The 16,223-nt window shown below is 38.4% G+C and overlaps 1 protein-coding gene and 1 long non-coding RNA gene across 4 annotated transcripts in view; one reads left to right on the plus strand and one right to left on the minus strand.

The window, feature by feature from the left end:
• ICE2 (interactor of little elongation complex ELL subunit 2) overlaps positions 1–919 on the minus strand; it is a 34,133-nt gene extending 33,214 nt beyond the window's left edge. For all 3 annotated transcript variants that reach the window (XR_015946793.1, XM_035132133.3, XM_035132132.3), the window contains exon 1: positions 784–919. Coding sequence is in view for 2 of the 3 variants with exons in the window: in XM_035132133.3 (XP_034988024.3) it covers positions 784–812 (29 nt within the window). In the remaining variant the exon portion in view is untranslated. The remainder of the gene's footprint in view (positions 1–783) is intronic.
• The window catches only part of LOC118093207 (uncharacterized), a 36,323-nt gene continuing 20,875 nt past the window's right edge, over positions 776–16,223 (plus strand). Inside the window, exon 1 of the long non-coding RNA XR_015946794.1 lies at positions 776–1,296. This is a non-coding gene — a long non-coding RNA (uncharacterized LOC118093207). The remainder of the gene's footprint in view (positions 1,297–16,223) is intronic.

Raw genomic sequence — 16,223 nt, forward strand, 5'->3', positions numbered from 1 at the left:
ATTGTGACCCTAGATTGCAAGACCAGGGTGACATTCACCATATGTTTAAAGCACAAAGGTAAGTTTTCCCCAAAGAATTCTTGGAGCTGTAATTTTTTAAGGGGAATGAGAGCTTTTAAGAGACCCCTTATTACTGTCCCATTGCAACTTAGATAAATTTAACTCTATATAGGAAATAGGGGCTTCCTAACTCTTAGAACCCTTAACAAACTACAGTTCCCAGAATTCTTTGGGGGAAGCCATGACTGCCTAAAGAGGTCCCATGGTGCTTTAAAGGGACAGCTTGAATGTAGCCTAGATGGGCCTTTAGCCACCCAGCAGCCGGGAAGGTGCTTCTTACGCTCTTATACTGTGACTCTGTAATAAACATGCTATATTTAAATGTAGTTTTATCCACCTCCTAGTTCTTTTTGTTATTATTACTATTTCTCACATTTATATCCCACTTTTCCAACAAGCACCTCTTAGCCTAACCTACCTCCATCTACACATGGACTTCTTGCTAACATGTTTTAAAGGGAACACACACACAGAGACTTTCAGGCTACATATCCCACCCTCTTGGAGGAACGGGTTCTGCTTCCTCAACGCTGAGAGGAGAAAAGCACTCTGCACACGCTCAGAGATGCTCTCCCCCGGACTGCGTAGCAAACGACTGCAGGAAATGAAGGTCCCCCGCCCTCTTCCCTTCGGCTCCAGAAGGACCATCGTGCCCCGAATGTGGACGGCGGCGGCTGACCGGGGAGGGAAAAGGAGGGAGTGAGACCCAAGCCGCGCACTCACCAGGCGAGAAGGTTCCCGCTCGCTGCCATCTCGCGCCTTCGGCGGCCGCTTCGCCCGGCCTGGACTTGGAGGGGGCGGCAAGGCCTGAAAGAGGCGACTGCATCCCCACAGCAGAGCTTCGGTGAGGATCACTAAGAACCGCCCCTGCTTCGCAATATTACCCAACCAGCGCGGCCGATCTCCCCGCGAGGGATTCACGTGGTAGCGAACCAGCCAACCGGAGTGCCAGAAGTGGAAGGAGCTTAGGATCCATTTTGGGTGTGGGCAAGCGAGTTTCTCTCAGCAGGGCCCGCCTTTTCGTCATTTTTATACTTGATGTAAAGGGGGAGGGGAAATAAACGCCTCCGGAGGAGCTCGGCTGAGGGAAAAGGCTTCCTCAGTACTGTACTGTATTTCTTTATCTTCAACCTTTTCTCGTCAGGCTTTACTGCCCTCCCCAGCTTTTGTGCTGGAAACTACAATATTAAAAATAAAAACCTAAGCCGTGGAATAACGCCAGCGCTAGCGAAACAGGTGAAAAACTAAAATAAATATTGTACGTTAATGTAAGTTATATTTTAATGTTTTAGAACGTTTACTAAATATTTGTGGAAACTGTATTAATTTAAAAACACTTTCGTTTATCTTTATGCAATAATGATAATAGATTGCTCTTTATCCTGGGCCCACACTGTACAATAATAATCCTTTGAAAATGCACACTAATTTAAATTATGTGGTAAAAAGTTGGCAAAGGACATCCAAAGACGTAGAAAATTAAAAAAAATTAAAAGACTAGGGCTTGGTGTCTGAATATGTGAAGTGATTATAAAAATGTCATTTGTTTCATTTATTCCTCTTTTTAAATTTACAGTACGTTTATTTCTTAAATTTCTATAGGCCTATACTGCACCATGAAAAGCTAAACTCCCTAGAAAAGCTAAACTGTGCCCCACCTTGTCCTTCCACCAGCAGGTGAAGACCTTTTTTTTTTTAAAAAAAGGTTTTTATTAAAGATTTTCTTGGATTACAAAAGTACATACACTGTCTCTACTTTCAAATCATAGAGTCCAGTTGTACAGTCCAGTTTTTTCCAGCAGGCTTTTGAGAACTGACAGCTTTCAATGAAAGGCGCTGGTGCCATGCTGTTTTTCTTGATTGTCTGTAGTTTTTTAATATATAGTTTTAATTCTATTACTGTTTTATCTGTAAGATACCTTGAGGAAAAAAAGGCATGGTATAAAAATAAATAAATGTTTTGAAATTAGAATAAAAACTGCCAGAACATTAAGTGGAGTTTGCCCCTTGGAACATGTAACTCAAATCTTGCTCCGGCCTTGACTGCCATGTGTTAAATGGCAGCCCAGGTTTTAATTGCATCTTTAGACAGCAGTAGCAAAATGAGGGCATCTCAAGAAATGTTTTCTGTTCACTGGGGTGTACAATCTGGAGGTGCAGAGGCAGGCAGACTTCAGGAACCAACTTCAGCCTTCTGGCTCTTTGCTCCCTATGCCTCCAGGATTGAGGGTCTCTCACATGAACTGCTTGTGACAACATTAATGGCTGTAACTCAGTAGTAGAACATCTGCTTTGGATGCAGAAGGCCCCAAGTTAAATCTGCAGGGAGGCCTGGGAGAGACCCTGGAGAGTCATCAGTCAGTGTAGACCAGGGGTCAGCAAAATTTTTCAGCAGGGGGCCGGTCCACTGTCCCTCAGACCTTGTGGGGGGCCGGACTATCTTTTGGGAAAAAATATGAACGAATTCCTATGCCCCACAAATAACCCAGAGATGCATTTTAAATAAAAGGACACATTCTACTCATGTAAAAACATGCTGATTCCCAGACTGTCCACACGCCGGATTTAGAAGGCGATTGGGCCGCATCTGGCCCCCAGGCCTTAGTTTGGGGACCCCTGGTGTAGACAATATGGCTGAATGGACCAAAGAGGTGAATCCAACTAAGACCTTGGAGTAAACACATTCAAATTAATTATGTCTATTAGCTTCAGTTGGTCTACTCAGAGTATATGCACCATTGGTCATTCCCTGCATTGGTGAGGCTCGTTTGATAAGGAGAAAGCAAGCCTGTAATGGCATCGGCTTAGTCCTGTGGAATACTCTGCCAATAGAGATTCACTGGGCACCTTCTGTGGCAACTTTTAAATGCCTGCTGAAAACTTTTCAATTCCAAACCTATACAAGCTATTTAGATTACATCCTTCTACAATGGTTAATTGATGCCTCATTTTAACTTTTTAATGACTTTTAATGGTTTTATTGTGTGGCTTTGTTTTTATTGTGGTAAACTGCTTTGATTTTTTAAAATGATGTAACACTATCCAAATATTTTTCTAACTAACTAACTAACTAACTAAATAAACAAGCCAACACTGGATACAACTCTATTTTCTTATGTCCTGTTTGAGGTTCACCTGACCATTTTGAGGTGCGGGCAGCTGAATACCAATCTAAGAGTTAAGTACAGGACTTGAAAGGAATGTTAGTAAGGGAGAAAAATGGGCTTTTACAACTTGATTATAAACTTATTTTCTCAGATACAATCTTGCCTTCTTTCTATATCTTTGCTCTCTAATCCTCTTACGGTAGGTACCTAGTGAAGTGTTTCTTTAACCTTTTTCCTGAATTAAAAATGATGTTTGTATAATCCTATTATCTTTCCTTTCTTTAAAAGGACATCAGGACAACATACATAGTTCTCCACCATGAGGTAGGTTAGGATGAAGGTCACCTAGTGAGCTTCATGGCTAAGTGGGATGTAGAATCAGGTCTTGTCCAACTGCAGTCTCTGAATCATACTGCCTCTCAGTTTAGAAGTACACTTGAGTTCTTATTCATGAAAATATATACTTCTAAGGAGTGTAAAATCAAGAACTGCTTGTTCTCAAGGCAGCTAACCTAACTTCTGTGTGATTAATGGATTTAGGTGTGCACAACAAGGAGCCATACCACACTGGTAGATGAGTTTGTGTTTCTTAGTACAGAAAGTATTGATCTGATGTGTAGAAATCTTTCCTATTCTAATTAATTCAAGAGGGTTCTGGAAGCTTCTCTGTGTTGAAAGAAACAAGCAGAATGTTCATGATGTTTGGGTTATTCCTTCAGAGAGGCTGAGTACAGCTGGTTCAAACTGGTTGTGTTATCTCTTTCTCATGCTGACTATAATAGTGAGGCCAGAAGGAGCCTGGGTTTCACTCTCTGTCTCTCTTTCCTTCTGGTGTGGTGTTCTGTATGTAGTGTTTAGGCTTATTATAAGTTATTGTAAGTTTAAGTTAGGTCTGCTGCAACTGGATTTCTTATGGACAATGCCAATCCTTAATGTATTGGATTTGTGAGCATTATACTCATTTGCCTTCAGTAGCAGTAAAGCTCTGCTGGATTAAATACAATTGCCTCTGTGTATGTTTTTTTTTGGGGGGGGGATCTTGCAACGTGTTTATGTTTTTACTCTGCTAATGATACATTGGAGTTCTGCTCTGGATCAATATGAGTAGAATTCCATGACAGCAGAGTGCTTGCTTTGCTTACAGAATGTCCCATGCAAGATTCAATCCAGCAATGCCACATAGGGCAGGGACTCACCTGAAACCCTGGAAAGTCACTGTGAGTCATTGTAGAGAATACTGAGCTAGGTGAACCAATGATCACATTTGATAAAAGGCAGCTTCCGATGTTTTTGAATGGAAGACTGGGAGATTATTCTGCAATGCATGTAGCCTCTCAAAAAGAGGGATAATTCTGCATATTACAAGTGCCTGAATGATGGCATTCAGAACTACAGCAGAATTATCCCCCCATATAGACAGTTGTTTTTGTCCATGGAGTTTTCTTGGCAGGGATACTGGAGTGGTTTGCCGGTTCCTGCCCCAGGTGGATCACGTTTAGTCAAAACTCTCCACTATGACCTGTCCGTCTTGGGTGGCCCTGCATGGCATAGCTCATAGCTTCTCTGAATTATTCAAGCCCCTTCGCCACGACAAGGCAGTGATCCATGAAGGCTGGAGAAGACTCTTGAGAGTCCCATGGACTGCAAGAAGATCAAACCTATCCGTTCTGAAGGAAATCAGCCCTGAGTGCTCACTGGAAGGACAGCTCCTAAAGCTTAGACTCCAATACTTTGGCCAACTCATGAGAAGAGAAGACTCCCTGGAAAAGACCCTGATGTTGGGAAAGATTGGGGGCACAAGGAGAAGGGGACGACAGAGGACGAAATGGTTGGACAGTGTTCTCGAAGCTACCAACGTGAGTTTGACCAAACTGCGGGAGGCAGTGGAAGACAAGTGCCTGGCGTGCTCTGGTCCATGGGGTCACGAAGAGTCAGACATGACTAAACAACAACAGAAACAATAGATAGACTGACTGGAAGGAAGGCAAAGCGAAATCAGTGAAGCAAAGACAAAACAAGCAGCCTCTTGTTGGTAGGTGCCTGTTTTCTAATCTAAGCAGTTTTCTTAGGGCACCCTGGGCTGCACACTGTTTAGGGATTACTGCTCCTGTCTTTTAGATCCTAACCCTGAGGGCAGGGTCCACTCACCACAGTCCAGTAACACTTAATGTACTTGAAGTGAAAAATGAATGTGACCAAGTTTTCCATTAGAAGCTGAAGTTTTATTACAGGAGAACAGTACATAAAGCACATCTAAAATTGATGTGTTCAATGCACTTAATAAAGGTAATGTAATATTAAAGGTACAGGTTCTAAGTACAATATAACAACATTCATATTAGAATGAAAATCAAGAGTATTTAAAAGACAACATTAAATCTCTTATTTTTACATTTGTATTTACAAAATGAATCAAAATACTTTGTTCAATATCAGAATAAAATAAATGAGTCTAAGCTGACAAGTGTAAGAGTGAGCTCTAAAGAAGATCTGATAGAAGTGAAAAAGTTGGTGATAAAGGGGAAGATATAATTAGTGAAGTTTTATTACAGTATTACTTTTAATATTCCTCTCAATGGCTTATGCGTTTGTCATAGCTAGAAAATGAATTTGTACATACTGTACACGTAAGACAACACATTTTTGCATGTACAGTACAGATTCATGATAATTTGTAGTTATTTACAGAAGACTGAGTATGTTACTCAGTGAGGTTGGTGATGTTTATGTGCTTAATCCTCAAACCAATACATATTTATAATCAGCATTTATTTTTATTCTTCAGACATTTAATAACACAAGAAACATTACTCACACAAACTTGCATAATTTATAAAACAATGAAGCCCAAACAATTAGGGAAAACATTACTGGTATAAAGTATGTGACACTCATATTAGACAAATCAAGAGATTCTCTGTTTAAGAGGTGGATTGTATCAATAAGGGACTAGAAAACAATCACGGACTTGCATTTTTAAAGAAGATTGTAGCTTTTCTTTTTTTAAAAAAATCAAATCAATTATCCTGAAAATGTTTGTATTTAAAATTTCTATTCTTTAAAATATAGCCAGGGTGCCGATAAATACATTTGTATTTATTTCCAGAATAATGGTTTGTTTGCTAAATCAAAATACAGAAGCAGTGCATGGAACCAGGACGTGTGGCTTTAATATTAACTATCCTCTATTATTAAAAAGTGCGGTAAACAAACAGCTTCTTAGATTTCTCAATTATTATTTTGCTAAAGATTTTACAGCTTCAGTAATAGTACAGAAAAGAGTTGTAATAAATATTTTAAAGGTCAGTTGTTCCCCATTTTAGATATTTGATATCCAGTAGGTTTTTGCAAAAGATGATACTGGTAATGAATAACAGGACTTGAATTCTAGCTGAAATAGTCTGATTATTAAGTACTTTTTTTAAAAGTTACTATTCAACTGTTGCAGTACTTTATGGTGCCAAATTCTGCTCAGAATTAGGCTGTGCAATTTGTGGTGCCATGGAAACAACAAGTGCATATTCCAGTTCACTCTTTGGCTCTAATTTTCTTAATTTATAGCAAATTTCTAGTCAAGAGAGAAATACACATTCCCAAGCAAATGTGCATATGATTGCACCTTTAGTATGACCAATGCTTAAGTTTCTCAAGCTTTACAAACTGAGACCAAACCTCTTTTGGCCGTGTGTCTGTTTTGTTGTATTAATGGTATTACTGCATGTTGTGGAAATTCTTTATTGCATATACTGATAATTATAGGCAAGGATGGGTCAGCCCTTAGATGTATTGGCATCCAAGTGCGCTTTGGAAGCCCAGGATTGCAGAACCAGCCTGCGGCATCATAGGCCACAATTCCATTGGCAACCCATTGGCCCATGCTTGTAGTGTTGTGAGGTTAAAATAATCCACAAAAGCTGGGGCAACCAAGAGAACATAACACAGTGTAGCCATGCTAACTGTTGTATTGGCGCAATCTAGAGCAACACAGAACTGGAAATACAGACATTCTAACTTTATTGAAACGACAAGTTTATTTTGGTAAGGTGCATACCTTCTTTGATAATTACTACTGATAACACAGTAATAGCTAGAGATTTTTTTGTATACTCCTTGGTAATATTGATTCTTGTTCAGACAGTGGTCAATCCCTGCACAACTGCTTGTGGGAGTGTAAGGGGTCACCAGTGGGCTAACATTGAGTCAATAATTGTATTACATGCCTCACTGATATAGTGAGGCAACATATATGACCCATTTATATGCACCAGTTCATACAATCAATGCCTTCTGGCAGTCCCAGGTGTAATATTATTGGGCCCATCAAGTGTCTTAACCCAAACATAAGGGTTCATTGTTGTGGATCACCTAGTGTTACTCCTAATTTGTTGCACCTAATTTGTACTTTTCTCTCCCAAGTCCTTGAATCAAGACAGAACCATCTTTTCACATGGATTCTCCTAGGGGCTCCACTTCTCCCCCTCCCAATAGAATATAACTGTACCCCTAGGGTAAGGTAAAGGGACCCCTGACCATTAGGTCATCGTGACCAACTCTGGGGTTGCAGTGCCCATCTCACTTTATTGGCTGAGGGAGCCGGCGTACAGCTTCCAGGTCATGTGGCCAGCATGACAAAGCCGCTTCTGGCGAACCAGAGCAGCACACGGAAACGCCGTTTACCTTCCCACTGTACCTTCCCTATTTATCTACTTGCACTTTGATGTGCTTTCCGAACTGCTAGGTTGGCAGGAGCTGGGACTGAGCAACAGGAGCTCACCCTGTCGCGGGCATTCGAACTGCCGACCTTCTGATCGGCAAGCCCTAGGCTCTGTGGTTTAACCCACAGCACCACCCTACGGTAGCCCTCCCCATATGATTCCAGAGATGCTGAATTGCACCACTGAAGAATTTAGAATGTTCTGTGGGGGGAAGAAGGACTACTTTTTAGTACTTTAAAACATTAAAGAAAAAAGTAGTTTGACACACAAAACTGAAACCATTGGGTTCTCCTTGGCATACTTTGTTTCAGAACTACAGTGCCAAAGGATAACCAAAATGTGTTGCGGTTACAAAGTAGATGAGAGAAAGAAGAATCAGTATAGGATATCAAATATCATTACTGAGGAGTTATTTTTTTCCTGATTAAATATGCTAGAGAGAACTTTATAGAATGATAGTATATATTCAGAGAGAACATGTCCCCAGTCTAGGTACTCTGATACAGGTACTTGATTGGCCATGTGTGTAAATGTATAGCACACAGATATTCAGTGAAATAGTACAAGACCCAAATGTGGTATTGCCTAGGAGTAAAATGGGAAAGGGAGATTTGTTCATAAAATTAACTTTTATCTAGCACCACACATCAGAAAAACACAAAAATAGCACACTCTAGTTCTAAACAGCTATTTCTAAAATAGAGTATATAGTAAAACAGATATTATACAGTGTAATGTGGTATTTGATAAACAGATAAATATTTGCACCGCATAGGCTTTTAAAGTAGTATATTTTATCTATAGAGAATGAAAGCAAAATAGTTATAACCATACAAAAGGTGAGCAGAACAACATTGAAGAGTATGACTCAGAAGCTGAGACAAAGATGACATAAGAATTAGAGCAAGAGAAAATGTGTACAGGCCATTACAAGTCCTTAAATTAGTAGTAAAACAAGGAGTTGGTTGATCAAGTTTAAGAAAGCAGTAAACAAGATATTTGCATTTACATGCAGATGTCTAAAATTTGTATTTCTTTTAAATCTATGCACAAAAAGTCATTGTTTTTATTGCTCAACATTCAGTTATGGCTAGAAATTTTTTTTAACCTTTATTTTGTACTTTGGAAACAAGTATATTGTTAAAGGTGCCATAAAATGGATAGCACTGAGAAAAGTTTGCAAATAAACCACCTAACACTGCAGTTCTTCTTACATTATTAAAAGCCTTGTCTGGGGTTTGTCATATGTTAAATATATTTAAACTGGGAAAATACATCATAGCTTGAAGCCTCCCATTTGGCTCAAACATCCATACAAAAACACATCTCCGAAAAAGGAGCAGGCAGACAATACAATTACATATAAAGAAGCAGCCAGTTAATGTCCTAATAGTCAAAAGAGTTACCACTGGGGCTTTTTTTTTTTTACAAATTTGTTGAGTCAAAATAGAAAATTTTGGAGTTAGGAAAATATATATACAGTACCTCTGTGGTTTGTGAAATAATATTCACTATATTGCTTATGAATTTTCTGCATTTCAATACGAGAATAGCAAACAGATTGCAGGGTCCTGTACATTTATGCATCTTCAGTAAAACTTTCTAAGGAGTATGGGAAAGTTCAAGTGTGCAAAGTAAACACATGCACAAAATAAGGATGTAGTATAAAGCATTCTATGTGCTCAATTCTTTTTTCCCTTTTAAAAGAAGTATTCTTAAGGGGCAACGGGACGAACAGTAAAGATAAAGTGAATGCCACAGCAGGAAAAATTAAAAATTGAATGACAAATAATGATTCTTGGCTTTCAGATTCACATTGCTTCAATGCACAGGAGCTAAAATTTTATATTTGGATTAAGTTTATTTATTGCTCTGAAGAGGAACTATTATGTCCTGCTACCAATATATGTGAAAATCTAATTGACACATTTATATACATAAAGCAATGTAAAGCAACATCTTCCTTTATTCCTAGATCTCTATATATCGAAATAGTTAGAAAAGTAGACAAATAAGCTAGTTTCAACATGACAAATTATAAATGTGACACCTGCACATTCCTCTAAGAATTCGCAGTATAGTAGTATGTTCTCAAATCTTTATTTGTAATATCATTAATCAATTAGTAATTAATTGGTTGATTGTATAAGGCTTTGGTTTGATTCCTAATCACCACTTTACCAGAAATATTAAATTGAAAAAATGTAAATGGCACAAAATTTAAATTTATTCACATTGTATTAACATTTGGATTATTTTAAAAATACTTTGTCATAAGACATCTGACTTCTAAATAGCCTGGCCCTGTAAATGTACAGATGAGTTTGATTAATTGTGTTTGACTTGATAAAAATGATTAATTGTGTGAAGACCTCAAAGTAAATGATTCGTCAAACACATTAACAGATCATCCAAATATTTTACATCAATTCTTCAAGTTTATAGATGTGTCTAAGGCAATAATCTGGGAATTGAAAACCATCCACAAATAGTTGCCTTGGACACCCACGTACAAGGAGCCAGCTTTGGCATTAAATCTGTAGTTTTATCTCCAAGGGAAAGAGGTGGCAGGAAACAATTATGATGTCAATGCTTATCCATATTTACATATATTTGGGAATCTTTTATTAGAGCTCATGGTTGAATCTTTCCAATTCTTTCCAAAATTATTGCCTTAAAACTGCATCAAGAATACTTTGCACTCAGCTTTGCCCAGAATGATCACATGGCAATCATGTGTCCCTTACTGGACACTCAAAATCTGGACAATCACATAACCAGAAAAAGCATACAATTTTGCATTGGCACTGGTCCATTAATATTTCCCAAGCTACATAAACTGCGCACACAGAACAGACACTTAGGAACAAATATAAAAATAAAAATTACCGTAGATATGCTTTCTAATTAGTTCAGCTTTATGGGATTATAATCTCTTCTAGATGTACATATTTCACCCTGTAATTTTCTGATCATCCGTTACACTTTACAAACAGGCTCACTGCTTTGAAAATATTGTGAGTACCTCTTACAAAGCTGTCTCATTTTGAAGGATTAAGCTGCTAATAAATCAGAAAGAAAGAAAAAAATACTTTCAACAAACAACCACTTTTTAGTCTTAGAAGAGAACCAGGATGTAAGCACAACAGAACATGCAATGGATGCTTTATATATACTTAACGGTGGTTACTTCTGTATAAAAATAAAAATGGTTTGCAATGTTGTAGCAATTAGGAAAGAAAGCATGCGTAGAACACATGATACATAAATGGGGGTGTTGCAGTTAGAGAAGGGCATTCAACCACTTAGCTGAGATGATGAAATCAACTTCTCTTTGGCCTGACTGTTAAACAGAGTGAGTCTTAAATTCTTACCTAAGTTCCGTTTCTTTTACTGCTTGTTCTGCTTTTAATAAACATGGAAAGAGGCATAAATGCCACCCATCAAGGAAAGCTTAGCAGAGCAATTCCAACTCTGGTTGGGGAGCAGCATGGCAGAATGGAGTGGCAGAGCTCATGCCAGCCAGAACAGAATGTGGAGGGACTACCTCCCGCCCGGAAACCAGTGTCCCCCACTGTGGAAGAACATGTGGATCCAGAATCGGCCTCCACAGTCCCTCACGGACTCATTGTTAAAACTGTTTATGGAAGACAATCTTACTCAGCTACGAGTGATCGCCAAAGAAGAAGAAGACCTTTTCTGCTGCACCAGGACCAGACTGGCACAGCAGTGGCCTTAATTGGGCTCTTTATTGGAGCAGTTTAGGATTCAACAAAACTTTGGCCAGCCCAGCTCTGCTCCACCCGCTAAATGTTCCATTTTGGAGCCCTCCATTAGCTGATGTCAGCAGTAGTGACCAGTGGAGACCAGTAGAACCTATTCCCCTCCAGAAGCAAAAGCATGGGTTTAGAACTGCAGCTTTCCTTCCACACTGCTATTAGGGCCTTTTAGAACATTTTAAATACTCTGCCCTATGGTTTGGCACTGTGGCAGCACTATACTACCTTCTACATATTTATAGTAATTACTGAATTATATGGGGATTGTTATCATGCAGCTTACTCTTCCTCCCAATTTTGGTTTTATTTTGTTAAAGTAAAGCACATTCACCAACAGTGGGGGAGTTTAATAACCTGTTCTGGGCAGAATATTATTCAATTTATTCTGAACTGCATGGCTCTCATTAAAACAGCAGCTTATAACAATAGTTTTTAAGGATAACATAAACTCAGTTAAACACTGAGGATTAATTCTGCACTGCAAAATACTGACAATAAACTACATAAAAATACAAATTTAGCTTCATTGTGTCTAAAAGTGTATTGGCACCCAATGTTTTTTTATTATAGAAATTTAGAAAATTTACAGCACATTTGCTTTGGAAAATAGTGTATTGCCAGCTTTTTCAGCGTTGTCTAAAATTCTGCCCCAGAAGCCTCTGTGTTGGCCGGAACCACAAGGGTCAAGATACAGGCCCAAGATACATGCTATGCTTATTGTATAATATGCAGCAATGTTTTTGTTACTTAAATTACAGATGCAGAGGAATGCAGGATTCCTGTCATAACACATAGTGAAAGGAGGTTTACTTCTTCTCTTCCCCAGCTTTGATCAGAATAGAAACTGCCCCTCCTATATGGCTATGAGTTTCAATGGGTGGGGTGGAGGATCCCTTTGGCACCAGCCCCTTGCCATGCATGAGGAGCAGTTCTCATAAGCCTTCTGTCACCATGTGGTACATTTATGTTTGAATTTATGCACTTCTTCGTGCCTGTAATTTAATTAACAAAAATCAAAGGTTTTTCACAGTAAGCATAACATGTAGTTGGTCCCAAGATGACATATAGAAGTATTGAAGAGTATGATTAAAACATTATGAACTGGCTATCTGAAATAAAATTAAAGTATTTTGTTTCATGGGCCAAAACAAGCTCACTTCTCTAATACATTGAACAAAATACTCAGAGCATTGGAATTATTATTATTGTCTTGTGCCAATCCTTAAAAGAGTTGAGCAGTATAGGGTCTGGAAACCCTAACAACTGAAATTCACTTGGATAAAAAATGTCTCTGCCCAGTTCAGTTGTGCAATGGAGGGATAGTATGAAACTTTTGAAAAGCAATTTGTCCCAGAAGTACTGGCCACCCTGTTGAAGAGTTCTATAAGATCCCTGAGCACATTTCTTTCAGACTTTTTAACCCCAACTTCTAAATGATCGGGCATCTATTATTGATAACAAGATGGATTGTCATTCACAGTTAAGTCAATCATAAGGTGCTTATATACCCCTTTTGTTCCCCAATTTGCACAAAGAACTGTCAGAATTTTTCATTGAGAATGGCAGGGCATGAATGATTACATGATCAATGTTTTTTGGCAGTGGCGTTAGGATTATTATCTGGCTGCCCCTTGACAACAACAAGTGATTCAATCGACATTCCTTAGCAAAAAAGAAGGCCAAAAAAAATTATGTACAACAAATAAGTATTTTTTCCCTGAGGGGTCAAGGTTTAAACCCGCAAGTGCTCTATGTACATATTGCACTATAGAGGAGTGAAGTACATGTGCAAAAAAGCAACAATGACTGAAGCTTACTAATATATATATATTAAGAAAAAAATATTATGCTATGTCCTCACACATTATGGAATGTCGGTAACACAAATAGCTTTCCTGTCACCAAAAACTTAAAAACAAAAAACCACAACCCACATCTCTACTATGGCACATTCAATGAAATAAAAACTTTTCCAAAGACAAGTAGACAGATTCCATCAACAAAAATAATACAAAGTTGGTTTGTTTGTTTTTTCTTTTTCTTTTTCTGAAAAATTACATTGCTTTCTTTCATTGTTTCACATTACAAAATCTTTTTGTTTGTTAATCTTTACACAAATCACATTTTATTGCAGGAATATTTCAAGTGCCATCAAATATTTATAGAAGGGTTAAAAAAATAGAAGTTTCTCTAAGTGGTCCAGACAAGGCTTTATATAGAATATTTTTTTCCACCTTCTATTTTTGACTTAAATATCTTCAACACATTTTCTTTATTCTATGGACACTTAATGGCCAAAAGCAACCACACACATACAATGGTACACACATTCATACCTTGATAGCCATATGATGATGGTGATAGTCTAAAAGCTCCAAAAAAGAACAACCAAACTTAAAACTGTATCTCGCATCATGTCATTTCATAGTTTAAAAGCAGTATGAAAATCCTAGAGATGCAAAAGTATATCACCATGGTCTAAGACAGGCATCCCCAAACTTCTGGCCCTCCAGATGTTTCGGACTGCCAATTCCCATCTTCCCCGACCACTGGTCCTGTTAGCTAGGGATCATGGGAGTTGTAGGCCAAAACATCTGGAGGGCCGCAGTTTGGGGATGCCTGGTCTAAGACTAGACATTTATTTTAGAAATAAATTCTACCTTGAAATATTCCAACTGTACCAGATGTCCAGCAAAATGGGATTGAAGATGAAAATCCAATACAATTTTTAACTAACAGCTCTCTGGAGTGATTGATTCTAATACCTGTAGCTATTTTATATAACTTCATCAAATTATATAGTGCAGTCCCAAAAGATTCACAAACTATACATTTGAATTTAGTCTACAGCCTGCAAGTTTTCTAATGGATTATACTACCCCGTCATATTCAGATTTTAGTCCTTTTCTCAGCTTCTTTTCCCAGATAGGTTTTGTCCCTGCTCTAATACTGGCATCTGCATACTTTCAGCTACAGCTTGAGTTCTTCGGCGTGTCCTCTCTTAAAAAGGCATCAGCAACAGTTCCCACCATTTTACCCTTTTTCAAAGCATAATTTGCTGTTAATTGAGATGAAGAAAACATGGGCTAGTTTATGCACCAATTAATGGATTTTGGAAGAAGCTATAAGTGATAACGGTGTGTCTAATGTGTAGACCTAAAGTGCTTGGCTTTCAAGACAGGAGTGAATCTGGTGTCTGCTTTTAGGGATAAGATTGGGAATGATATGGCATTGCCTACAAGTAAGGACCAATTCAATATCTGAAGATATTTTGTGTGAGCAGATAAATGTAAAATATTTACTAACAATAACAAAGGCCATGACTGAGAGTCAATACCAAATACCAAAATATAAGTATCCCTTTTACTGCCACAAGTGAATACTGTTCATTTTCCATTTGAATCAACTTGATACATTTTGTCTGTAGTAAATGGCAGGCCTAAAGCAGGTGGTGGCTGGTAGATACTGGAGTTTTAATTTAGCTGAACTTTAAAACTGAATTAGCATTTGAGGGTGGTCACATTAAAAAAACCCTCTAATTTGCTAACAGCCTGGATTTAAGCTTGGACTGCATCTATAAAAAAGAACAGAATCAACATTTACTACCAGTTACTCCAATAAAATAAACAAAATTTATGAGAATGGCAAAATTCTGTCCATGTAGCTAGCAGGATTTTCATTCTTTAGAAACAGCTCCCCTGTACTGGGGTAGAGGAAAACTGAAGATTGGGGCTTTTTCAAAATTCCATTCACTGGATGCAATTAAAGTTTATTGTGATCAGGGGTTTCTCAGGCTTTTCTGGGAATCTATATGCTATCTCTTGGCATGGGTTGCTTATAGAAAGGAATGGGTATGCTTCTATATGTGCAGAGTGCCAAGAACATATCTGAGCCAGTCATGGCACTTCCTGTGTTTGTTGAAACTATCGTAGATGTCTTCTTACCAAGTACAGTGGTACCTCGGCTTAGGAACTTAATCCATTCTGGAAGTCCGTTCTTATACCAAGGTGTGTTTTCCCTAATGAGGCCTCCCGCCGCCGGTGCCCTTCCACCGTTCGGATTCTGTTCATAGACCGAGGTAAAGTTCTCAAACCAAGACACTATTTCCAGTTTTGCAGAGTTTGTAAACCAAATCATTCTTAAACCGGACTGTTCTTAAACCGAGGTACCACTGTATCTGTGGTCACTAGAAAGGGTAAATGGCAAGAGGACAGTATTTGAATTTCCAATTTATACATTCCCAACCTAAGTGCCTCAGGAGCATAGGGATCTGCTCTGCAAGCCCAAAATGGTTGTAAAAGGCTTGCATGTTCACTTTGGTTTGCACATTAGATCCTTTCAGAACTAATTACCAGTAGGCCTCGATTTCCCTGCTAACAAACTACCAGCTGCCCTGGGAGTGATAGAGATGAAAGATTCTGCAGCTATAAGTTTGTTTCCTGTCTGACTGAACTGGGTTTACAGTTCTAATGCCTATAGACAATTTAATCTTACGGTTTGCACTGGACATGTAGGAACCCTCAAATATGAGAATTTTCAGCTGTTTATACTACATTAAATGA

This window comes from Zootoca vivipara, chromosome 13, assembly GCF_965207765.1.
Source record: "Zootoca vivipara chromosome 13, rZooViv2.hap1.1, whole genome shotgun sequence".
Taxonomy (NCBI): Eukaryota; Metazoa; Chordata; class Lepidosauria; order Squamata; family Lacertidae; genus Zootoca; species Zootoca vivipara.